The 26,079-nt window shown below is 40.3% G+C and overlaps 1 protein-coding gene across 2 annotated transcripts in view; it reads right to left on the bottom strand.

Moving 5' to 3' along the window:
• Positions 1-26,079, bottom strand: part of TTC39A (tetratricopeptide repeat domain 39A) — a 78,175-nt gene that overhangs the window by 20,980 nt on the left and 31,116 nt on the right. For both annotated transcript variants that reach the window (XM_063427805.1, XM_063427806.1), the window contains exons 3-12: positions 20,487-20,618; positions 18,575-18,651; positions 17,087-17,154; positions 14,144-14,208; positions 12,004-12,103; positions 10,919-10,984; positions 10,155-10,263; positions 9,943-10,010; positions 1,483-1,542; positions 1,129-1,290 (exon numbers count right to left, since the gene is read on the bottom strand). In XM_063427805.1, coding sequence (XP_063283875.1) covers positions 1,129-1,290; positions 1,483-1,542; positions 9,943-10,010; positions 10,155-10,263; positions 10,919-10,984; positions 12,004-12,103; positions 14,144-14,208; positions 17,087-17,154; positions 18,575-18,651; positions 20,487-20,618 — 907 coding nt within the window. The remainder of the gene's footprint in view (positions 1-1,128; positions 1,291-1,482; positions 1,543-9,942; positions 10,011-10,154; positions 10,264-10,918; positions 10,985-12,003; positions 12,104-14,143; positions 14,209-17,086; positions 17,155-18,574; positions 18,652-20,486; positions 20,619-26,079) is intronic.

Raw genomic sequence — 26,079 nt, forward strand, 5'->3', positions numbered from 1 at the left:
ATCACAGAGATTCACAGCAATAAAACTCACAGTAATGTGCAGTGTGAGTGCATCGCAGAGATGCGCAGCAATAAAACTCACAGTAATGTGCGGTGTGAGTGCATCACAGAGATTCACAGCAATAAAACTCACAGTAATGTGCAGTGTGAGTGCATCGCAGAGATTCACAGCAATAAAACTCACAGTAATGTGCAGTGTGAGTGCATCACAGATATCTGCAGTAATAAAACTCACAGTAATGTGCAGTGTGAGTGCATTGCAGAGATTCACAGCAATAAAACTCACAGTAATGTGCAGTGTGAGTGCATCGCAGAGATTCGCAGCAATAAAACACCGTAATGTGCAGTGTCTGAGTGATCACAGAGATTCGCAGCAATAAAACTCACCGTAATGTGCAGTGTGAGTGCATCGCAGAGATTCACAGCAATAAAACTCACAGTAATGTGCAGTGTGAGTGCATCGCAGAGATTCGCAGCAATAAAACTCACCGTAATGTGCAGTGTGAGTGCATCGCAGAGATTCGCAGCAATAAAACTCACAGTAATGTGCAGTGTGAGTGCATTGCAGAGATTCACAGCAATAAAACTTGCAGTAATGTGCAGTGTGAGTGCATCGCAGAGATTCACAGCAATAAAACTCACAGTAATGTGCAGTGTGAGTGCATCACAGATATCTGCAGTAATAAAACTCACAGTAATGTGCAGTGTGAGTGCGTCACAGAGATCCACAGCAATAAAACTCACAGTAATGTGCAGTGTGAGTGCATCACAGAGATTCACAGCAATAAAACTCACTGTAATGCGCAGTGTGAGCGCGTCACAGAGATCCACAGCAATAAAACTCACAGTATTGTTTAAATTGCAGTGTGCAGTGTGAGTGCATCACAGAGATTCACAGCTATAAAACTCACAGTAATGTGCAGTGTGAGTGCATCACAGAGATTCACAGCAATAAAACTCACTGTAATGCGCAGTGTGAGTGCGTCACTAAGCTCCACAGAAATAAAACTCACAGTAATGCGCAATGGTCATTAATAAGGAATAGGCAGTCTGTATAAGTATTAGTGTGTGATTTCCGTGGGATCTCTGTGATAGACAGAGAATTGCTTACTAGCAGCCATTGTCATACCTTTGACCAGGAGCTTTCTTTGCACAGGAGGTCAGCATAGAAATACGCCATCTTCCACTGCTGCTTGTACGTAAAGCACCACATTAGCTGCCAATAGCACATGTGATGGAACTGCTTCCAGTTCTGCTGGGCCTCACAGCACTCTTCAAACCGTTTGATGGCCTAAAACGGGCAAACACGCATTATTTACCGATATCCGGATGGACAGCGAGTGACATTCTACCGACCATGAAAGGTCTAATTATTAAATGGTATCAGAGTACGGAGGGTCACATAGTTTTATTGCTGTTTGTTGCATGATGATATTTGCAATCCAACAAAGCTGGGAAGACAGAGGTTGCTAAAGTAACTTACTGTGTCAATGTTGCCTTTAATCTCTTCAATACGTCCAGCAAAAAACAGAAATATGGCTCCCTGGAATTAGATGCACAGATTTCATTGTACACGATTTGTATTGATACTTAATGACAAATAATTACATTTCTATTTTCCCTTAAATCGATCTACTGTCTTTACTTTTATTTTCACATTCAGCCTCTCTGTCCATCACTCACAGGGTTTATTTACTTAACAAATTGTTAGTAGGTGTCTAAATTTGGCGACAAATTCCTTCCATATTCTAGCAACAACAGAGCTCCCATTACATTTATAGGAAAATAAATTAGAAACAATCTACCTAGCAGCTGACTGATCCAATGTATAATTATATATGTTGTGTGTGGCCGTGATTGGGCGATGTAGGCCTCAATTTAATATGCCTTCCAAACGATTCAATACAGTTAGAAAAAAATTCAAATTGATTTGTCTACAAAAATTCCCATAGACTTGAATGGTGCCTTCTGTGGATACATCACCATAGGCCTCGATTTAATATTGTTGGAGAAGCTTTCCAAATGGTTTAATATTATGCTAAATATTTGAATTCTGAAATATTTGATATTTTTTTATATGTTAATACATTGAAAAATACTTTTAGAAGTGCACCCAAAAATTTGAAATCATTTGGAATGCTTATCCAACAATATTAAAACAAGGGTATAATTCGCCAATGCATCTGCGGTTTTGACTGATTGCCATGAGAGTTACATTGATTGTAGCTGGGAATGGAACACTTCTTAAAGCAATATAACATAAAAAATAGTAAATGTAACATTTATCATCATGTCCGGTTTATTATGTTCTGAATAAACCAGTCATCTGCATTCATTAAAATAGGAGAACGTCAATTATAGAAGTGTTATGGGCAAATGCAAATATTACAAGTTTTAGAATGAAATGTTGTATTTCTTAAACTGTGTACTTTGTCTTTAAGAGATATTGCAAATTGACAAGGTGTTCGAAATGGAACATATTGGTTTTTTTTTCAATTCTTTATTTTATTGTGCACAGAGTTAACAGGTAGCCCTGGTGCGCCACAACAGCGACATCAGGGTAGATTGGTTTACATTTGCATTATTCGTCATGGCGTTTGCTAAATAGGCACATTTTTATATTAATAAAGTCAATATATAACAGTTTAGGTTCTCGCTTAGATAGTTACTAGGAAGGACATGTCAGAAGGTAGAAATCAGAGGAGTGACAAAAGGGGGAAAACATGCACCTGCATCCTATCATTAAAGACTTAGTGAGTTATGTAGCTATGCAAGTGTGATAATCCTAGGTAGTATGTTATTAATAGTTTAGTGACACAACAGTTAAAGTTTTCGTAGCTAAGTCGGTCTCAGTGCTGTGTGTATCTTCGCTGAATTATCTAGCTAAGTTGTTATGAGACTGACATAAAAGATTAAACATGCTTAATGTTGTATTTAGACTTGTTGCATAGTAAGTAACTGCAAGTTAAGCTAGTTCTAGTTAGGACATCTTATATAAACCAAAGAATCTAACAAGGTTGTCACCCTGGTTGATCAGTTTCCCAAGCCGCCTCAGTGGGAAGAAGTCGGCATCCTGGCGGGCTCAAGGCTTTTCAGATAGGGGCAGTCCTGTTTTTTATCCGATGCCTGCTCTGCTGTGTCTTGTTTGCAGGGGGTGAGTGTCCTTCCGAGCAGGCTTCAGAGCAAAGTTTGTCCGTGGATTATTTTGTAGATCTCGCTGGATTTCCCAGTGTTGCCGCTGTACTTTAGTGGGCTTGCCTCTCTTGGTCGTCGGGAGCTGGGTGTGTTCCGCGGAATGCTGCCACTTACCAGTCCGTCCTGATGCAGGCTGCATTGTAGGTGATTGCCGGGTCGGTCTTCCAGCAGAGGTGTCTTTCTTGACGGTTTGCGAAGTCACTTCAGGTGAGTATGTACGCTTCTTTGTGTGACATCCGCTCAGTGCAGCTGTTGTCTCCTGCGCACTTGAGTCGCGCTGGTTTCGCCGTCTCTCCGTGCGGCTTGAGCGGAAGGCATAAGCCGCCTTGGTGGCTGTGAGCGCGAGCTGGGAGCAGGTCTTCCCTTTGCCATCTGCGCACATGGCGCCCGCCATTTTAGGTGCGGCGGCTGGGCTCTCCGGCCTCAATTGCAGTGTCACAGTCAGGGCCACAGGGCGAGGACCGGGATCACCCCCACCGGTCCAAAGGGGGGGGGGGGGAACGGGGCCTGGTCTGCGCCGGTCTGTACCCTCAGCTGGGTTCCGTGGTGCAGCGGCCGGTCCGCCCCACTCACCGCAGGAGAAGGCCCCATTTGGGGCAGCGTGTTTTTCTCCCCCAGGGGACTGAAGCTCGATGAGCCAGCCTCTCCCCGGGTCCCGCAGTCTCTCATCTCTGGGTATCTGCGCTGTCGGTCAATTTTTGGGTGGTAAGACATGGTTTTTAGAGAGTATATTTCAGTTGGTTACAGGAGCTGCTCAGACTTGCAACCGTCCAGCTCGGCGGTACGGCCCCGCCCCCGGAACATATTGTTTTTCATAGATGTTTCTTTAAGCAATAACCTTAGTGCATAATATGTTTGCGCCATTTTGTCCCAGACGAATTACAATAACAATAATGCATAAACAAGCTTCAATATACTGTGGTAACCCCAAGTTAATGGAACTTCCCCAAATCCGGGAATCTCCCACGACTGTGCACTTACGTCTTAGTATAAACAACAGATAAGCTATTCAGAGTTTAAGATGCCATCTTGAACTAAGTCAGGAAAATGTCCATGACGTGTACACCCTTTAGTTATGGCCTTGTATGTTTGCCAAATTAAGGGAGGTCCTAAAATGAATAAAGTAAAAGAAGTATTACTTTTTCATATATGAACTACGGTAACCCTAAAATGACGACACCTAAGGTATAAATAGGTGCACTTTTTAAAATGTTAAGAGACAGAGGAGAGACTTGGAGACAGACGCGGCTCCATCTTAAAATGACTGAGAGGCTGACATGATGACATGTTCAGAAGGGTATGTTAACCTATTAATGATATTTGCAAGCATTTAGTTTAATCTTATAAACTCTGCTATAATGGATTTGATATGTCTATATTTATATTTTTATATAATAAATATCTAAAAGACAAATCTATTGCTTCCAAGACAATCCTTATTTTATATTGTATTCTCAATTATTTATATATGTTAAATAGAGGATCTCTTACTAACTATATAAAATTATGGCTAAGATATCTGTATGGTTAGCCCTACTAAGTTCTATGCTTTAAGACATTATAGCGGTAAATAAGGGAACCGCCTGCGGTTAGAGTAAGTAAACACATTCCTGGGGTACTACTTTAGTCTAGAATTAAGTAAATTAATTACACTAGGAATTCCACAGGATCTCATTGAATTAATTAATTCTCTAAATTGTGGTTGTGTACTGTAACTTTAAGTTTGGGGTAATTTTATTTCCTATACAAGCAGATGCTACATAGACCATCTTTATTAACATTATTTCAGCTCAGATATATAGGATTTTCCATGTTTGCTTTGTCTCGGTAGACTGCAATTATCCATACTAACCACTGGAGGCTCTATTTCACCAAAACAACCATTAGTAACTTGTATCAGTGTTCCCCAAACCTTTATTTTAGACAGTGGTTTTAGTCTTGTATGTTGTTCTCAGGAGTCTTTAATCTCCAGATGTTAGTCTGACAGCCTGTTCTAGCAAGCAAAGGTTATGTAGATCTCGCTACAACATACTCGGCAGTACTATACAATGGAAGTCTAAAACATCTTACATGCATTATGCTGCCAGAAACCCACATACATAGCAGGGCTAATTAAGATGTAAATCACATCCTCTATCAGTCCTCTATCAGTCCATCACACTATATTGTTTTAATTTGATGGTAGACTGCAGAAGGAGGAGGGGGTAGACTATGGCTGTGTGAGGCAATAGGACTTTGAAGGACGCAGGGGTATTTATGGTTTGGTAGTTGTTCATGATGGGGGTGTATTTGTGGGTGATGGGGGATTATCTTATCAATGATGATCATTTAGATCTGAAGTTTTAGTTTTACTTTCGAAGTTTCCATTATAACTGTTCAGTCGGTAATTTACCAAGTTGCTCAGTGCCGTTTTTGTGTTTAATGAACAGAAATTATGCTCATGGTGACGGAACTTTCAATAAATTAATATTAGTCCTTTTATTAAAAAAACAAAAAAAAAAAAAAAAAAACTCTCAGAAATGCGCCATGCTAGACTAGGTTTTATTATATGTAGCAATAAAATACCGGTATCTGCTCTGTACAGTGATACTAGTTAATACGTCACCCTCTTATTAACCTATATATTCAGTTTTCCATACTCCATCCTAGTTCTTTGTTACATTTTCCAAGTTCCCCTTTGTAGTTTCCGTGTAATCTTTTTTTTTTTTTTTGATAATCAATTTTTATTATCAAGTGAATGCAGCGAGTTTAGAGCTCGCAGGCCCTCACCAACCACATAATGTAAGAATACAATAAAGTAGCATTATACAAAGACAATATGGTTAGATACAGATTCAAGTGCGCTTCCCGAGCCAGTTTAGAACAGGTAACATTGTACAGTTGTATTTACATCCCGTAGTGGGAGTTGCAGAGTGTTGTTGTATCGATATGTCATGGAGCTGAGTGTGTCTGATTACAGCTAGAGCGATGTGGACACAGTGGCGCCCATAGATATCCGTGTAATCTTTAGTTCCTCATCGTTACTACAATCAGCCACAGAATGTGGTCATGTGATATCACGTGACCCTCGTAACTGCTGCATACAGGTTTTACAGAAATGATCTAACTTTAATGGGGACACAAGGTCTGGTAAAACAGCAAAGATTGGAGATATATATATTGATTAAATGGAGATTTAAAAAAAATAAAATAATTCTCCTTATTATTCAGCAATAATTATAGGAAATACAAAATAAAGGCAAACTCTTCTTCGCATTTATCGTAACAATATATTATGCCACCTATTGGACTATTGAATGGATGAATTAATAAAGTAATAATGTAATATATGGTATGAAGAAGTGAAGCAGTAAAACAATCACAGGATATAATATGTATCCGCTAATGTAGGGAGATATATCAGTAACATGTTTGTGAAATGTAAACAAGCCAGCAATAAGATATAGGGTAATAAAAGGACACGAACAGGATATAGCCATAGGGTAACAGGACAGGAATAAGATATAGCCATAGGGTAACAGGACAGGAATAAGATATAGCCATAGGGTAACAGGACAGGAATAGGATATAGCCATAGGGTAACAGGACAGGAATAAGATATAGCCATAGGGTAACAGGACAGGAATAAGATATAGCCATAGGGTAACAGGACAGGAATAGGATATAGCCATAGGATGACAGCAGGACAGGAATAAGATATAGCCATAGGGTAACAGCAGGACAGGAATAAGATATAGCCATAGGGTAACAGGACAGGGATAGGATATATCCATAGGATGATAGCAGGACAGGAATAGGATAAAGTCATAGGGAAACAGGACAGGAATAGGATAAAGCCATTGGATGATAACAGGACATGAATAGGATCAAGCCATGGGATGATAGCTGTATATGAATAGGATATAGCCATAGGATGACAGCTGTATATGAATAGGATATGGCCATGGGATGATAGCTGTATATGAATAGGATATAGCCATAGGTTGATAGCTGTATATGAATAGGATATAGCCATAGGTTGATAGCTGTATATGAATAGGATATAGCCATAGGTTGATAGCTGTATATGAATAGGGTATAGCCATAGGATGATAGCCGTATATGAATAGGATATGGCCATGGGATGATAGCTGTATATGTATAGGATATAGCCATAGGTTGATAGCATTATATGTATAGGATATAGCCATAGGATGATAGACGTATATGAATAGGATATAGCCATAGGATGATATCTGTATATGAATATGATATAGCCATAGGATGATATCTGTGTATGTATAGGATATAGCCATAGGTTGATAGCTGTATATGAATAGGATATAGCCATAGGATGATAGCTGTATATGAATTGGATATACCCATAGGTTGATAGCTGTATATGAATAGGATATAGACATAGGTTGATAGCTGTATATGTATAGGATATAGCCATAGGTTGATAGCTGTATATGTATAGGATATAGCCATAGGTTGATAGCTGTATATGTATAGGATATAGCCATAGGATGATAGCTGTATATGTATAGGATATAGCCATAGGATGATATCTGTATATGAATAGGATATAGCCATAGGATGATAGCTGTATATGTATAGGATATAGCCATAGGATGATAGCTGTATATGAATAGGATATAGCAATAGAATGATAGCCGTATATGAATAGGATATGGCCATGGGATGATAGCTGTATATGTATAGGATATAGCCATAGGTTGATAGCATTATATGTATAGGATATAGCCATAGGATGATATCTGTGTATGTATAGGATATAGCCATAGGATGATAGCTGTATATGAATTGGATATGCCCATAGGATGATAGCTGTATATGAATAGGATATAGCCATAGGATGATAGCTGTATATGTATAGGATATAGCCATAGGATGATAGCCGTATATGAATAGGATATGGCCATAGGATGATAGCCGTATATGAATAGGATATGGCCATGGGATGATAGCTGTATATGAATTGGATATACCCATAGGATGACAGCTGTATATGAATAGGATATAGCCATAGGATGATAGCCGTATATGAATAGGATATGGCCATAGGATGATAGCCGTATATGAATAGGATATGGCCATGGGATGATAGCTGTATATGAATTGGATATACCCATAGGATGACAGCTGTATATGAATAGGATATGGCCATGGGATGATAGCTGTATACAGGGACTGCAGAATTATTAGGCAAATGAGTATTTTGACCACATCATCCTCTTTATGCATGTTGTCTTACTCCAAGCTGTATAGGCTCAAAAGCCTACTACCAATTAAGCATATTAGGTGATGTGCATCTCTGTAATGAGAAGGGGTGTGGTCTAATTGCAAAGCTTCTGAAGCGTGATCATCGAACAATCAAGCGTTTCATTCAAAATAGTCAACAGGGTCGCAAGAAGCGTGTGGAAAAACCAAGGCGCAAAATAACTGCCCATGAACTGAGAAAAGTCAAGCGTGCAGCTGCCAAGATGCCACTTGCCACCAGTTTGGCCATATTTTAGAGCTGCAACATCACTGGAGTGCCCAAAAGCACAAGGTGTGCAATACTCAGAGACATGGCCAAGGTAAGAAAGGCTGAAAGACGACCACCACTGAACAAGACACACAAGCTGAAACGTCAAGACTGGGCCAAGAAATATCTCAAGACTGATTTTTCTAAGGTTTTATGGACTGATGAAATGAGAGTGAGTCTTGATGGGCCAGATGGATGGGCCCGTGGCTGGATTGGTAAAGGGCAGAGAGCTCCAGTCCGACTAGGACGCCAGCAAGGTGGAGGTGGAGTACTGGTTTGGGCTGGTATCATCAAAGATGAGCTTGTGGGGCCTTTTCGGGTTGAGGATGGAGTCAAGCTCAACTCCCAGTCCTACTGCCAGTTTCTGGAAGACACCTTCTTCAAGCAGTGGTACAGGAAGAAGTCTGCATCCTTCAAGAAAAACATGATTTTCATGCAGGACAATGCTCCATCACACGCGTCCAAGTACTCCACAGCGTGGCTGGCAAGAAAGGGTATAAAAGGGTATAAAAGAAATCTAATGACATGGCCTCCTTGTTCACCTGATCTGAACCCCATTGAGAACCTGTGGTCCATCATCAAATGTGAGATTTACAAGGAGGGAAAACAGTACACCTCTCTGAACAGTGTCTGGGAGGCTGTGGTTGCTGCTGCACGCAATGTTGATGGTGAACAGATCAAAACACTGACAGAATCCATGGATGGCAGGCTTTTGAGTGTCCTTGCAAAGAAAGGTGGCTATATTGGTCACTGATTTGTTTTTGTTATGTTTTTGAATGTCAGAAATGTATATTTGTGAATGTTGAGATGCTATATTGGTTTCACTGGTAAAAATAAATAATTGAAATGGGTATATATTTGTTTTTTGTTAAGTTGCCTAATAATTATGGACAGTAATAGTCACCTGCACACACAGATATCCCCCTAAAATAGCTATAACTAAAAACAAACTAAAAACTACTTCCAAAAATATTCAGCTTTGATATTAATGAGTTTTTTGGGTTCATTGAGAACATGGTTGTTGTTCAATAATAAAATTAATCCTCAAAAATACAACTTGCCTAATAATTCTGCACTCCCTGTATGAATAGGGTATAGCCATGGGATGATAGCAGTGCAGTCACAGACTAACCATGAAATACATTAAAGATAGCCCTTGATGAGTTATATACAGAACAACAAAATAAAGGTAACAATTAAATAATTAGCAACCTGTACCTTTGGGTAACGGCTCAAATATGGCTGAAGCAAATTTTCAGCCTCTTCAATATTTCCTCTTCCGGTTCCTGAAAGCAGAGTGAAAAAACCGAGAGACAAATAAGATGATATATTGACACAAAATACCCACAGCAGCCATCTGGACCCAGAAAATGGCTGCAGAAACAAATCTCCCCTGTAGGGGGCAGTAAGACCATGAATGCGTCACTCACCCAGCACAAAGCTCAGGAAGGTGTGATAACACAGAAGAAGTAGGGTACAGAGCAAGGCTCGGAAACTGTGTGCTGTGGCCCCATCCTGCAGCTGTGTCAGCCCGTACTCCTGTGTACAGAAACAACAGTTAGAGTGGGAAATGCAGACACATTTGATTAATTGGTACCATGCAGCATGGCCTCAAATCTCCTGTACACATTAAAAGAAACACTCCAGCACACTCCAGCACACACTCCAGAAACACTCCAGCACACTCTGTAGTGATTATGGTGCCAGGAGTGCCTTGGCACCTTCCATTGGAAGTAGTCAAACAGTTTTGGAATGGTTTGATTTTCTACCCAAGGTCCGTTGGGCTCCGCGCCCTACTTCCACTACAGACCGCTCATTGGCTGAGAGCGTACAGCTGAGGAAGAGCTTCCAACTCTAAGTGAGCAGACCCCAGGTACAAAGTCAAAAATTTGTAAAACTGTTTGACTACTTACAATTGGGAGCCGCCGGGGCACTCACTACACAGGGCTGTAGTGGTTATGAGGTTTGGAGTGTTCCCTTGAAGCAGCGTTTCCCAATTGGTGTTCCGTGGAACCCTAGGGTTTCTTAATCCAGTTCCGAGGGAATACGGACAAATCCTGGACTGCCGGCATGCAAGGAGGACTGGGATGGGGTAGAGTGGAGTAACGTTTCATGTAATGTGGAGAATTCAAGGTTTCTCATGTGTTTGCCGTCAGTGAGAGCAGAGTATGTAACAGGTTTATTGTTTTTTTACCTTATTTCCTGAAAATCCCACAAACTCCAACAGACGCAGTATTCTAGTGGGTAACATGGACAAAGTCTGCAATAAGAAGTAATGAGTACAGTGTGTGACAATTCAGACATTTCATACCACGTTTGGCTTTTCATGACAAAGTATAAAAATCAGACATTATGGCATAGCGCAGCACCTAGTTTAGCGAACAGACGGGCAATTGGGAGTTTTTGGCACTCAGATTTTTTTGGTAGGCGGAGGTGGCTGTAGTTTGCAATTACCTCATCAATTTCCCACAATACATCTGTAATTACCTCTGTAAATGTAATAACTTAACAGACTTTACTTAAAGGTCAGCTTTACTTGCTGGGCTGGAACCCAAAGCGAGTAGATGATATCTACAGTATGTGACTAGTACAGGGAATACTAGCAAAACAAAATCATAGCAAATCACAATACGAAGAACAAAACAGAGACATAGAGAATCAAATTCCAGAGACAAACACATTCTCCATTAAATTACAGCTTTTAAAGACACAGTAGATTTAAGACAGTTTCAAACACTTCTGCAATAGATTGCCATGAAGTTAGAAGTTTCAACACTCCTTGCATGGGGTATAGGTGGTAGCAGGTCCCCTGTACCTCTAAACATGCTCACAGTGGTCTATAGCACTGTATTTTTTTCTTTCAGATGGCAAAAGGAGGATATTTTTAGGTGTGCCGACTTACCATGAAAATACCAACCTCCCCATTAGCTGAAGCTGCTGTGAATGGGGGCGAGGAATAATCTGATAACCGCTTGGAATGGTCAGATCTGCTTAATGGAACTACAACTGAGCTGTACTACATATCCCATAAACTCATCCTCGTCTGGGAGAGAGCGCTTTGCTTCTGCGTATTTGTTAACTGACTGTTCAACTGCTGCATACTATATCCCACCTATTGAGAGGTTCCATTGTAACGATATAATCAATGTTATTCACTTCACCTGTCAGTGGTTTTAATGTTGTGGCTGATCAGAGTATAATGGGTATAACTTTCTGCCCTAAACGTCCCTTTAAGCCCTTTCCAAAATACATTGGTGTATGTATGGCATGGACACTTACCAAATTAAATGCTCCTACACCCAATTTCACTCCATCCTCAAAGTGACCGTGACTCTGCCCTTTTGCATAATTGCCGATCTTCTGCAAACTGTCCAGTTCTCTTGGAGAAAAAAAAAAAAGAAAATGCATAAGATATCAATTACTGATCTATATATGCAGCCATGTGACAGATCGGTTCCTTGAGAAGACTGCTTGTGCCAGCTACAGGTCAACCCCCTCTGATCAAGGTAAATTTCCATATAACTTGCACGAATGGCAGTACACTAAAAATACAATATCCATATAACTCAACTCCATACTTGGGACTAGAACAACCTTGAAAAATAAAAACAAAATACAACCTTGGTTATAGCCATCGATGGACTGGCAGAGATATACGGGGCAGCATGTATCAGCCACTAAACCAGAGATGCCCATGTATGTGACATATGTTCCAGCCAACAACCCACTCGACCATTCCTGCTCTGCCTTACGGCCACTCCATCCCTTCTACTATCTATTAGGGAGCCCTGTGATGGTCAAACTTGTACATATTATTTGAGGCACGCCTTTCAGAAGCACACCTGCACTTGGCAAGGTCACGAGTTAGAAACAAACAGTTCATTTGCTAAACTGCAAATATAGCAAATTTATATTATTCTTCAAATGAAACTGTTGCTCAGAATTTAAATGCTTTGTAAGTAGAAACATTTTATAGTGTTATGTTTTGCTAAAAATCTTTAAAAGAAATACTACAGCAGCGGAGCAGACAGGACGTTGGTAAAAGGGACACTAAAAAGGACTACATCATACAACTTTGAGAATATGGCTCTCTCTTTGTTCGTGGATCTATACGGTGAGACGCTACAAAGGCGCATAAAGCTGCAACCCCTCACAGCCCTGCTACGAAGCCACAACAAAGAATACCGCTGGAGATCTCCACGAGCCTTACAAGTGAGGCAGGGCGATGCGGTGCACTCAATCATGGATATCTCGGATGCACCCGCACTCTTTATCAAACTAGGCCTTCCAGGAGACTCACTACAACAGGCTAGCACCCAAGTAAAGACATCAGCGACACACCGCTGGGACCCCGAACACAATCACGCCATTCATCCCGAACAATGCAATGCCTGCAGCATACGCTGCAGCAACTACCTGAGGTGGAAAGGTGATTACCTGAGTCTTACTCCATAAATGCACGGGACTTACACAAATTGCGGTTCGAAGTTGGTTAGACTTTTTTTTTTTTTTCCGGAACCCTTTTCTTTCTTTATTTTCTAAGTGGCCCAACTGCCCAATCCACAGGTCAGATATGCGCACGCTTAACCTGGCCATAAGCCATGCTCCTCAAACCCCCTCTTTCCCCACCTCTGACACCATAGACCCCAGAGGCCGACTACCACAGAGCGCTGGAGATGTCATTGTAGTACAAGCCACAACCTGCCGTCTCGAGCTTAACATATGCTTGACATGGCTGGTGGGGCTTTGCAAGCCTGTTTATTTTTGAGTGCAGCAAAGTATAAAGAATTGTAAAAAATAGAAAAAAAGTAATACTAAAATCAGTTCAGTGGTCATGTAGTTTTAACCCTGTGATGTAAAACATTTTCCAGTTTTGTACAAATGGTACTGTTTAACATGAAGGGTGGCTGTCTTACTAGAGGCAGAGAGGACAGCAGCACTGAGGCAGTTTCAGAGTCAAAATTTTTTGGTACTAATTTTAATTGTAGTTATGGAAGGGGCCCTAAATCTAATGTAGGACTAGGGCACTATAGTGTTAGAAAAATTGGTTTCTTAATAGGGATGTGCACGGGAAGATATTTCTTTTGGGTTCTACCCGGTATGGCCCAAAAGTTTAGATTGTCGGTTACAGCGTTTTGGTCAATAGACCAACGCAAATGTAACAGTTTTCACATTGTGAAACATAGGAGGTGTGAAAACCTTTAATATATTTCCTTCATACAAATGCTCATCAGTGGCAGGGTTGATACACTAAAGGGTGACTTTTCAGAATTCAGGGTGAGTTTCACAATTTCAGCCTAAAATTTACACTTCAGCGAATAACCCTTTATAGTATACTGATAAACAGAATAGGCAAAGTATCCATTTTGGAATAAATGTTTACAGCCATTTTAAAGAGCCACCCCTTCAATCCACTCACTTGTACGTCTGATAGCTGTTTCTGACTTTAATTCCACCTTTGATGAAACTAACCATGTTCTCATCCTGCAATGAAATAATACATTTTAATTATTTAGACATTGAATCATTGTACTTAATGATTCAATGTGTTTCAAAATATCTGCACCATGTTTTTATTTAAAAGTATAAGAACAAATCATTATCAAAACCAAAACATAATAAAAATGGACATTTTAACCATTTTGTAATCAGTATTGGAATGAAAGGGACCCCAGGCAGTTCATGGAGTATTTAGGGAGTAAGTGTATGTATGTGTTTGCTTATTCTATAAAAGTGCTGATTTGAAGGATCAGAATAAAAGGTGAGTTTTAATGATTTATAATTTTTTTTATTTTGTTTTTAATTGCAATATTTGGGGCCCAGTAGTCTAAAAAAACATTAAGGAGCACATCCAATTAAAAGAGTTGTAGTTCCTGCATGATGTGATTAGCCTGTGAAAAATGTAGTTTTTCATTATATTTTTTTATTGTTGCAGAGATGCCCTATGCTTATGGTCTCACATTGGATTTAGAGGAATAACGCAAGGTAGCTTTGCAGAGGGGCATTTATACAGAAAATAAACACGTTTGTTAAAATAACCGTATTCCCAGATTTTCAATCTATTATTTATATAAGGAAGGTCTAATAATTGAATAGGGTTATGAACAGGTATCAGGAAAAAACACAACTGGCCAACTGACTCTCAGGACTAACAGATGGCCATTATTTGGCTCCATATTTCAAGCGTCCATTTCCATATTTCTATAATTCAGTTCTGGATTTCAGACGAAGGGAATCACAAATTATACCGTATATACTCGAGTATAAGCCGAGTTTTTCAGCACATTTTTTGTGCTGAAAAACCCCAACTCGGCTTATACTCGAGTCAATAGTCTGTATTATGGCAATTTGCATTGCCATAATACAGACTGGGGCTGTCAGAGAGTTTACTTACCTGTCAGCTCTCTCCTCCTCTGCGCCGTCCGGTCAGCACCTCGGTCAGCTCCCAGTGTAAATCTCGCGAGAGCCGCGGCTCTCGCGAGACTTACACTGTGAGCTGGCAGAAGAGCTGAACGGACGGCGCAGAGGAGGAGAGAGCTGACAGGAGCTGCAGGACAGGTAAGTAAACTCTCTGACAGCCCCCACAGCCCCCCACTGAACTACCAATGCTGGACCACCAGGGAAGGAGAGCCCCCCTCCCTGCCATGTATCAAGCAGGGAGGGGGGACGAAAAAATATAATAATAACATTTTAAAAATAATGAAATTAAATAAAAAAAATAAGGAAGAAATAATAATAATAAAAAATATTAACATAATTAAAAAAATAATAATAAAATTGCCCACCCCCCACCAAGGCTCTGCATCACACACACACACACACACACACACACTGCATTCATACACACACACACACACTGCATTCATACACACACACTGCACACATACACATACTGCATTCATACACACACTGCACTCATACACACACTGCATTCATACACACACTGCATTCATACACACACACTGCACACATACACACACACACACTGCACTCATACACACACACTGCACTCATACACACACACTGCACTCATACACACACACTGCATTCATATACACACACACTGCACACACACACTGCACTCATATACACACACACACTGCACTCATATACACACACTGCACACATACACACACACTGCACACATACACACACTACTCATACACACACGCTGCACTCATACACACACGCTGCACTCATACACACACGCTGCACTCATACACACACGCTGCACTCATACACACACGCTGCACTCATACACACACTGCATTCATTATACACACACACTGTAAATAAATATTCAATTAATATATTTTTTTTAGGATCTAATTTTATTTAGAAATTTAACAGTAGCTGCTGCATTTCCCACCCTAGTCTTATACTCGAGTCAATAAGTTCCCAGTTTTTTGGGGTAAAATTAGGGGCCTCGGCTTATATTCGGGTCGGCTTATACTCGAGTATATACGGTAAATTGTCGAACTGGAAACATCAGCTATTTTATTATTATATTATTTATATAATAAATCAATACAGTGGGAAAAAAAAAATATTTCTTTGAAAAAAATAAATGAATAAATAAACCCCAATGTCTTTCTACAGAAACATACCAAGTGACAAACCAACTCCCCTCTATAGAAATCCACCTCTATGTCACTCACTAAATCTATTCTTTTCTCAACTATTACACTATATCTAGCTATCCCTCGGGATAAATCCCATTTCTATGTATATCTTTGGTATAATTATGCCCACTTACTTTAGATTATAAGATCATCTCTTACCTGTTCCTGTATTCCCAAATCTGTGTTTTAACTATCAGTTGCATTCGGTGTGTTGAATATAAATTCAAATTATTATAATTTCCCTGTTGGAATTGCAAGTGCATCAGACGTAGTTCTTCATTTGCAACTGCAGTGCCAACAATGGCCATTAGAGACGCAAGACTTTCCACAGTAAGGAACTAATTATTTTACTTGCTTAGTGTTGGGTCAGCTGCACTTTGTATAGCATGGTAGCTGCTACATGTCTTTGTAGTGGTTATGGTGCTCTGTCCCCCAGTTTTCTGTCAAATCCTTTTGGAGTTGTGTGACAAAGTTCCATCCTCTCTCCCGTACTAAAAGCCTGACCACCAATGTAGTCACACGGAGAAAGTAGAAATTACACTTCCATGTGGACAAGTTTTAATCCGCCTAAATTAGAAAGGCGGAGAGTGCTGGGAGTGGGTTAGCCCATGGACTTCTAGTACACTAACCCTTATGGTGAGTTGTAGTGGTTATGGTGCCTACTTCATATCTCATTCTAAAATCACTCCCTGTGGACACTTAGCCTCTAATTAACCATGTTTAGCACTAACACGTCAGACCTGTAAGAAGGTAAGAGCAGCTCTTTGAAGAAGACATTCAGCGTAGCACACCTCTGCGTGTATCTCCTCTAGGAACAAAGCACAACAAAAACAGTAGTTAGTATTAGTAACGCAACATTTGTTTTATATAGAAAATTATTTGCTTAGAAGAAAATCAAGGTTCCGAATTACACATTCAGATCGAAGGTTTCAGCCATGTTTAAATTGTCCTTCATTATAAGCCCCTACACCCCAGCTTTTCTTTTTTTTTTGGAAACTGTTGACATACCCAAAACATGGAGGATAAGATGGGATAGACAGAGTAGAAATAAATAGTCTGGAAGAGAACGCTCTGACATCTTTGTTGCTCCTGCTAGTGAGTGGTCTGAAATTGGGATGGGGGTAAAAAGGGGGTGAAGACAATGGCATAGTTCACACCACTGGCATCATTTGGCAGCCAGAATGAGATAGGCCAAGCTGACAGGCAGGCTTTCCACCAGAACTGCTGAGGTGGCAAGCACGGCCAAAGGCTATTGTGGGCAGAAAAGCTCAGGAAGAGCCTTTTGCAGGCCCAAGAATGTTCAAGCATGCACTCATGTAGTGTAAAAGGTTCTGTTCTCTGGTCCCCAGGGATGCAATGTAGGTCAAGACCACCCACTAGGTTTAGAACAGTCAAGAACTGTGCAGATCCTCCTGCAAGAAGAAGAAGGGACTGCCACATTGCCATACAATAATTCCCAGTTACAGAGCTCGTTGACTTTATTGGGGAGGGGGTGGGTCTCATAAAACACGTGAATTCCTCCTTCCAGAACCAATGTGATTCCATAATGCAGACTCCAGAATTCAACTGTGTAATGAACCTCATACACACACAAACAATTAGTACTTTAATTGAATGCTACCCATCCTACGCTGTGGCTATTAATTATAAAAATCTATTAACTCTATGTAAGGCCTCACCTGTAGAGAAGACAATTATGTCTCCTAAATTTCTATCGCAATTTCTTTCTGACAGCAATGAGATATCGCGTAAATTTTAGTTCAAATACATTTTCTAATCTAGGGGTTGTTTTAATATCACCCGATGGATGATAACAGTGTCTGCGACTATCAGATCATTTGGGGGTGATGGTGAATCCCAGATCATTTGGGGGTGATGGTGAATCCCAGATCATTGCAATGTTTAAGGTATCAGTAAGCATAACACTCCTTTCTGGCTGAACCCAGCTGTTATTATAGTACATGTTTCTGTTATGTATAGAGATTGGTCTCACCGTTACATTTTTACAATTATTTTTTTTTTTTTATAAGTCAGCTCTAGCCTACAGTGTCCCTTTAAATTGTGTTAAATTACAAAGTGTTACAAAGTATGTGTTGATATCGCAGGCTCATGTCAAACGTTTTTTTCCAACGTTTTCCTTTAATGACATCTGTTGAGGCAGTGCGCTCTATTTGTTATTCACAGATATTTTAAATAAACAGTGTCAGGTAGGTAAACATGACACATACCTTCAGTGAACTGATCAAGACTTTGTCCATGGACTAAATTGTTGAAAGAGTCTGCAACGCTGGATTTTTTCCGAAAGCTGGTGAGAAGACATAAAGCTAACGTGTCAGAGTGATGGGCTCAGTACGTGGATGTACACAAATAGAATACACAATACACAAAGGGAAAGACAAATAGGATCTTAAACAGGACAGGCGACGGGGTAAACGAAAACAGGAAAAATTCAGTTTATTTAATACATATCACCATTCACATCAATATGGAAAATGTGCTTTACAAATAAATACGATCCTACATGCATTTTAGCATCTTATTCTTCTCTTTGTTGCATTAAAGGGTTGCTCCAACCAATTACTGATGTTTTTTCCCCCACTACGAACAATCAGAATGTGGAATTGTCTGCTCATGGTGTTTGTTCTACCATATTCGGTCAATATCTTTTAATATTTTTTTCAGTAGATATTTTTTAAAAAGTAGTCTTGGTGTGATTTTGGTTAAGTAGGATATAAAGAGCTATAATAATAAATGTGGACAGATGAGAAAAGGGGGTAGTGTCTTGATGCATTTCTTGAGATAGAGGTGTTCTCAGAGGGAGAAAAATTCTACTACTAAGAAATACATCATGTTGCTACCCCCTCTTCTCACCTGTTTGTATTTATTGTTGGACCAGAACTGAAAGACTGATTTGTGTGTTGTTGCTGCCGATTTGTTTCAAACATATGTGCTAGAGACCAAGCTCTCTTATATATTCTGCATCTCAGCTCGCTCCCAACTTGCCCCGTTACAGTCTATAACGAACGTGGCAGTGAGACTCATCTTCCGGTCCTCCCACGTCTCCTCCCTCTGTCAGTCCCTACAGTGGATTCCCGTAAGATATAGGGCTCATCTTAAAATTCTGGTTCTTGCTTTAAAATCTTAATGCTGCTCCCACCTATCTATACTCTCTAATACACATGTATGTCCCCTACACTCTGCTGAAGACCTACGTCTATCCTCGGTTCATACTACCACCTCTGATGCTCGCCTTCAAGACTAGGGCTGCACCGTTCCTGTGGAACTCCCTTCTATGTTAGACGCTCACCCAGTCTCCACTCCAAAAAATATATAATTAAAACCTCACTTCTGTACAAAAGCGTATCAATGAAACTGTTAATAGCTCCCAACTGATTCCTCTCCTGCAACTGTCATAAAATAAAAGAACACACACACACACTAAGTCTACTATTCTACCAATCTACTTCTCTAATACTATCCTTACCTTTTTGTGTCACTTTACCCCACTCCCTCTAGCATGAGCATGACCCCTTAACCCCTCTCTGATCCTGTGCGTCCAACTCGTCTGGTAACAAATACGTGTCTGTTAGTCCACCCATTGTACTGCGCTGCAGAATTTGTTGGCGCTATATAAATAATAATAATAAAATCTTATTGACCCAAGGAGACATTTCTCTTTTTATTTTTCTGCATATTTGGGAATTTTGTTACATTTTTGGATTACTAGCAGATACAAGGATGTGTAAAAGGTTGATGTAATGGACTATTTAATGTATGAATAATCAATTTACTGATTAATAAGTGTTCAAAAATTCTTAATTAAAAAGCTATTAGCAAAACAGTTTTGCGTTTCTGCATGGCACTTCCTGTCAGCAGATCTTAAGATGAGTAATCACTGTCGGGTATTTACTAAAACGTAAACTATTGAGAATTCAAAGTGACCTTTTTTCACAACTTTCAATACCGACTTGGAGTATTTTTCAAACACTGAGATTGACGCCTAAAATTTGGAATATATTTTTTTTTTATAGTTTCCTGACAGTTTGCTCCTAATACTACTCTTGAATTTCTTACATCCTTTTGTTTTTTTTATCCCCTCTCTCGAATGTTTTACCCCATTAGTGCATCTTCTCTACTTACCGCTGGCATACAGCCTGAGCCTCTTTCATTGTTTGCCCAGCATTGGTTATGTCTTGCGGGTCAAACGTCATCATGGCCTGCATTTCCAACATGGTGGCATAGGTTAGAGAGTGGTACATGCTGTCCTTGGATCTGCGTACAATGAAAAGAGACAGATTATTAATAATGAGACAATCAAACAATGTTTCTTTTTTAAACACAGTTTAAACTTGGTTTTGAGCAAACGTGGTACAAAAAGTCCAGTACTTCTCGCTGGGCAGTGCCACGTATTGTTTTAGAAGTGTGAAATCAATGTGTGTTTGGTAATCTCTTCAATGTCCCCAGTACACAGACACACTAGGCAATATTTGCAATATTATATGATGGTGAATTTATTGCTAAATCTCCAATAGTGAACATTTCTATACAGAGTAGGTTTTACTCAGATTTCTGTCAGTACGGGCTCCAATTTCAGATTAAATAGTCGACAAACCGTTTGGGTGTGACAGCAGGTAGAACCATCTACCAGGACAAGAGAATATTAACATTTTTGGCCTTTATAACAATGGCTAGAAAGTTCCTAATGCTAGATTTTTTATTTAAAGAAAAAAAAGGCTTCCATTAGAGGCGGAGCCTGAACAGCATGGCGGCCGGACGCATTTCATGAGGGCTCCTCAAGCAACTTAAGCTTTACCTGTCCGATACTCATACAGCGCAACTCGGGTGCAAATCCTGTCTTAATGAGCAGCGGAGTTAATTGGAGTGCCTCTGAGAGCCCGGCGGAGTGTCCCTCCCTAGCTAGAGAATCAATTAAGGCCTGGTGCCTGCACGGCTGGGTGAGGGGGCGGCCGACCTCCCACATCGTGTTGCGGCACTCACTCGCAGCAGAATACCACAACCCCGCTTACCCCCAGCCCCTCTGGACCGGTGGGGGTAATCCCGGTCCCCACTGGCTTGCACCATACACTAGCCTTGCCTACCGAAGCCTGTACACAAAAGCACAGAGCCTGAAGCCCCGCAAGCCACATGGTGCGAACAAGATGGCTGCCACACTGGAATCTCCACTGTTGAGCCCAGAGAGCCAGACGTAGTAAGTTGAAGCCTTTAATGAATGATTCAATGCAATATGCCGAGCGTTCTGGACCCGCCTCAATAACTGTACTGGTATTTTATGTCTAACGTTATGTGCTGACATTTCAATAAAAAATGTGATTGACAAAAAAAGAGAGAGAGAAAAAAAAAGCTTCCATTAATAATGGATTGTAAAAATCAGTTTGTTCAGTGCCACTCCAAGTGATGTCTTCTGGTTGATGCACGGATTTTTGGCTACACAGGTGAAGGTGCATTTTGCAGTCACCCCCCTCCTAAAAGAAATTAATCTTCACTTGTATCTCCAAACACCCCTCTTGAATTTCTGATCCACTTTAGGGTTTCCTATCCCCGCTTTTGAATGTCTAATGGCCTAATGACTGCACTGGCCCTGGTTGGCTTTGTGTTCTCAAAACAACATTAATAAAAAGAGTATGAAATAATAATAAATTAAAAATAATAATGAAGAATTTAAAAAGTGGCAAATATCTCTGTGGACACCTGTTCATATAATAATAATGTAGCCAAACATTGACCAAACAGGTGTAGATCTGAGATTATATATGTTATATATATTATACCAGCGACATGTGCTTTATTCCGTAAAATGGGAAATGTGCTGCAATGACAACAAAGTTTTACAGCAAACAAACTGAACAAATTGCTAATTGAGTTGGGTTTCCAGTTTGGCTAATTTGGCTTTATATTCACTATTTCTTGCCAGTTCCCTTATAATTCCCACATTGATAAAACAAAGTAGAATGTTCTATGCATTATTTCTGTTGATAAACATACAAGGAATGGAAAAAATGATCTCACTGATTTTTTTATTTTTATTTCATCTATTTTTTTTTAACATTCTCATATATATATACATGGATTAGGACAGTTCACATAGCTAAAGCATTAATAAGTATAAATTTTACATTTAGGAATATACCATTACATTGTTCTATTCTTTCTCAGGAATGCCATACATCTCCTACATGGATATATTCAGGTCATCCCGGATGTGGCTAAAATATCTCAGCCTATCCTTTAATTGCTATTCTGGTGAATAACTGTGCATATTTATACATCTGTGTAAGACCACGTGCCAGCATGCTCATTAATTGTTTTTCCATATGTCATTTTTATTTAACCCCTTAAGGACCAAACTTCTGGAATAAAAGGGAATCATGACGTGTCAGACACGTCATGTGTCCTTAAGGGTTTAAAGGACCACTATAGTGCCAGGAAAACATGCTTGAGGGTCCTTGGGTCCCCCTCACCCTCTGGGCCCCCCTCCCGCCGGGCTCTAGGGTGAGGAAGGGGTTAATCCCTTACCTTTTTTCCAGCGTCAGGCTCCCTCGGCACTGGGGACTCTCCTCCTCCTTTCCCCGTCATCGGCTGAATGCGCATGCGTGGCATGAGCCGCGCGCACATTCAGCCAGTCCATAGGAAAGCATTCTCAATGGATGCTGGTGTCTTCTCACTGTGAAAATCACAGTGAGAAGCGCGGAAGTGCCTCTAGCGGCTGTCAATGACACAGCCACTAGAGGCTGGATTAACCCATTTGTAAACATAGCAGTTTCTCTAGAACTGCTATGTTTACAGCAGAAAGGGTTAATCCTAGATGGACCTGGCACCCAGACCATTTCATTAAGCTAAAGTGGTCTGGGTGCCTATAGTGGTCCTTTAATAAAGGAAAGGTAGGAAACTTGCACACAAAAAAACCATAGGCCAAGGATTACACGTATGCTATTGCTACAAAATTTCACACCTTGAAAACGGATTACATTCGCATTGACATAGAGAACAGCCAAGTGATGGAGGTAAAAAAGGCCCATTAGTTAAGAAGGAAGATGGGAGGAAAGAGAAAAGTGGAAAAAAGGAGATAAAGCAATAGTGAGTGAGAAAGGGTGAGATATAGACCAATCTTCATTTGTCAACTTGCTCAAGTCCAAATTTGCCCACACTACTTGGAAGCATTTTATGTTTCGATTTCTATGCATGAACAATCGGTGATGTAATGATGAGCGAGGGACCTCCTCATTGCTTCCATTACTGATAGAAACACGTTTAATTGGTATATCTCTGCTTCCAAAAGGATATGATGAGTAGCAATGTTTTTATCATAGACTGAAATCCAGAAGGGTTTCAGCACTGGGCATGACCAAAGTGTATGAAGTGTGGTGCCTCTCTCAGATCCACATATCCAGCAGGTTGGCTGTTCTGAAGGCTCGATAGATGGCATCTAATCTCAACTTGTTTGCCTTCTCATAAATATCTGGCGGCTGGTTTCCCAGTGAGTAATACATCTGGAGGTGTTATGGAGGTGGCTTGGGGGTCACAGGCCAGGTGTGAAAGAGTATTCCCTTCCACAACTCCTTTTCCCATTGCAGCATATAAGAGTGTTTATGGGTAGCTGAAGAGATAGCTAGTTGTTTGTAGAATGTTAAGAGGTGTATTTCTATATTTGTCTCTAGTAAGATCATGTTGACAAAGTCATTGGTCTCACTAGTGCTAGTATGGCTAAGGTTGTCTCCCCTTGGTATGTGCTTAATTCGTAAGTATGTAAAAATCTCTCTACATGGGATTGGATACTGGTTCCATATCTCTGGAAATGTTCTCAGACCCATAGGCTCATATAACTGGGAAGTCTTATACAATCCAGCCTTAGTACAGTTCTGAAGACTCAGTTTAGGAGGTAGGAGCTGAAACGTTTTCACTCGAGTCAGGTACAGGAAGGGGAAGGCTGACAGACATTAGTTGAGGAGCCCATCTGCGCCATATAGTTATGGAGTGTTTGGAGGTTAAGAAATCTGAAATGGATAAATACATTCATTCTCAAACAACATCCACAGGGGAGGTGCGGCTGACCGAAGCACAGAGATCGTTTGGCTAGAGAAGTATCTATGAAATACATTTTAAAGTCAGGTAGAGCCAGTCTACCTAGTGTGGTCGGTAACGCTTAATAATATATTGTGGCATGAAGAGAGGTAGGGTTCTGAATACATAGAGAATAGCCGGTAAAACCATAATTTTGAACAAATGTATTTTACCAAACCCCGAAATCTCTAATTTGCTCTACTGAGAGACAACTGAGAAACAGTGGTATGAATCTTGGATAAAAGCTTAGTGTGGTTGAGGTGAATCATCTTGGATAATGTAGTTCCCAGGTAGGAGACGGAGGAACTCTTCCAATCAAATGGGTGCTGCTGTTTCAATGTTTCGGCCACTTCAGTAGACAGCGCTATAGGTAGTGCCTGGATCTTGCTAAGATTATTCTTAAAGAAGGATGCTTTGCCATTTGCATCCAAGAGAGTCTGTAACTGTTATAGGGAGCAGATGGGCTTTGTTAAAAACAAAAAATTATTTAAAAAATCCTATTCGTATGTGTAGGAGTTTTGCAACATAGTCACTTCCTGCCAGGGTCCCAACAATTCCTGGTAGAAAGGAGAGGCTTGGTGGGTGGAGTTATGCTGCAAAAATGTCGTTTTCCTTTTTTTTTTGCAAAAGCTATGAGTGTCACCATGCAACACAATTACTTACAGTGTTGCATTTTAGGTACCTGCAGTGTCCCTTTAAACCTATCCCTGTGCAGCACTGATTAAAACAGCTAAATGTGTTCTTATCAATTCCATGCCCCTAGGGAGTAAACCACTTAGGGAGGAGGTAGTAGAGACAGCTGCACATTCCTCGATCAGGTTTAGGTAAATCAGTGACAATACTGGGTTGGGAGTACGAGTCATGAGTCACAAAACACAAAGCATTAGGAGAAATAAAGGTTACAATTAATGGGAGAGACTTCTTCCGATCAATACCTAACCTGCACATTATTGTACTGTAAATACTGCATGCTCATGGTGACTCACATCAAACCTTTAAATTATCTCTAGATGGGCTATTTCTAGAATAATTGTTTTTTAACTCTAATGGAATTCCACGTAGTTATTGACATACAAAAGGTTTTACTAGGAAGAATACGTTGAGATTTACCTTTTTTTCTTGTCAGCATGTACAATATCATGATATAGTTACAAATATATACACATTGTAAATTGAACATGGCATAGCAGGCTGCCTTTTCTGGCTCACAGTTAATGAAGAACTGATTCCACTTAATACAACATTGATTATAAAAGATAGATTATATCTCGTAGTACTTTAGGAGTTATTAAGGGGACGCTGTAGGCACATTAATGGTGCCTGCAGTCCTGCCCCACTGTCCTACTCTCTAAAACCCTATATAAAACTAAACAGAAGGCTTGGAAGTGCTTCTTCAAACTACGTCTCCAAGCCCTCTGGTACTTCTTACTTCCCAGCTCTCGTACTGTAACAGAGAATCATTGACTTCACTTATTCTAGCGTATCTATGGAGGAATAGTAGGTGCATTGCGACAAAAGCAGAGCATATGCCTACGTTCCCCAATGCTTCACAATGAGGAGCATTGGATTGGCTCGTCATACAGGAGGCTCAACCCAAGGAGAAGATTGCGGCAATTGGTCTTGCTTGGGAGGCACATTAACAATTTTCAAATTA

The sequence above is a fragment of the Pelobates fuscus genome, chromosome 7 (genome assembly GCF_036172605.1).
Source record: "Pelobates fuscus isolate aPelFus1 chromosome 7, aPelFus1.pri, whole genome shotgun sequence".
NCBI lineage: Eukaryota > Metazoa > Chordata > Amphibia > Anura > Pelobatidae > Pelobates > Pelobates fuscus.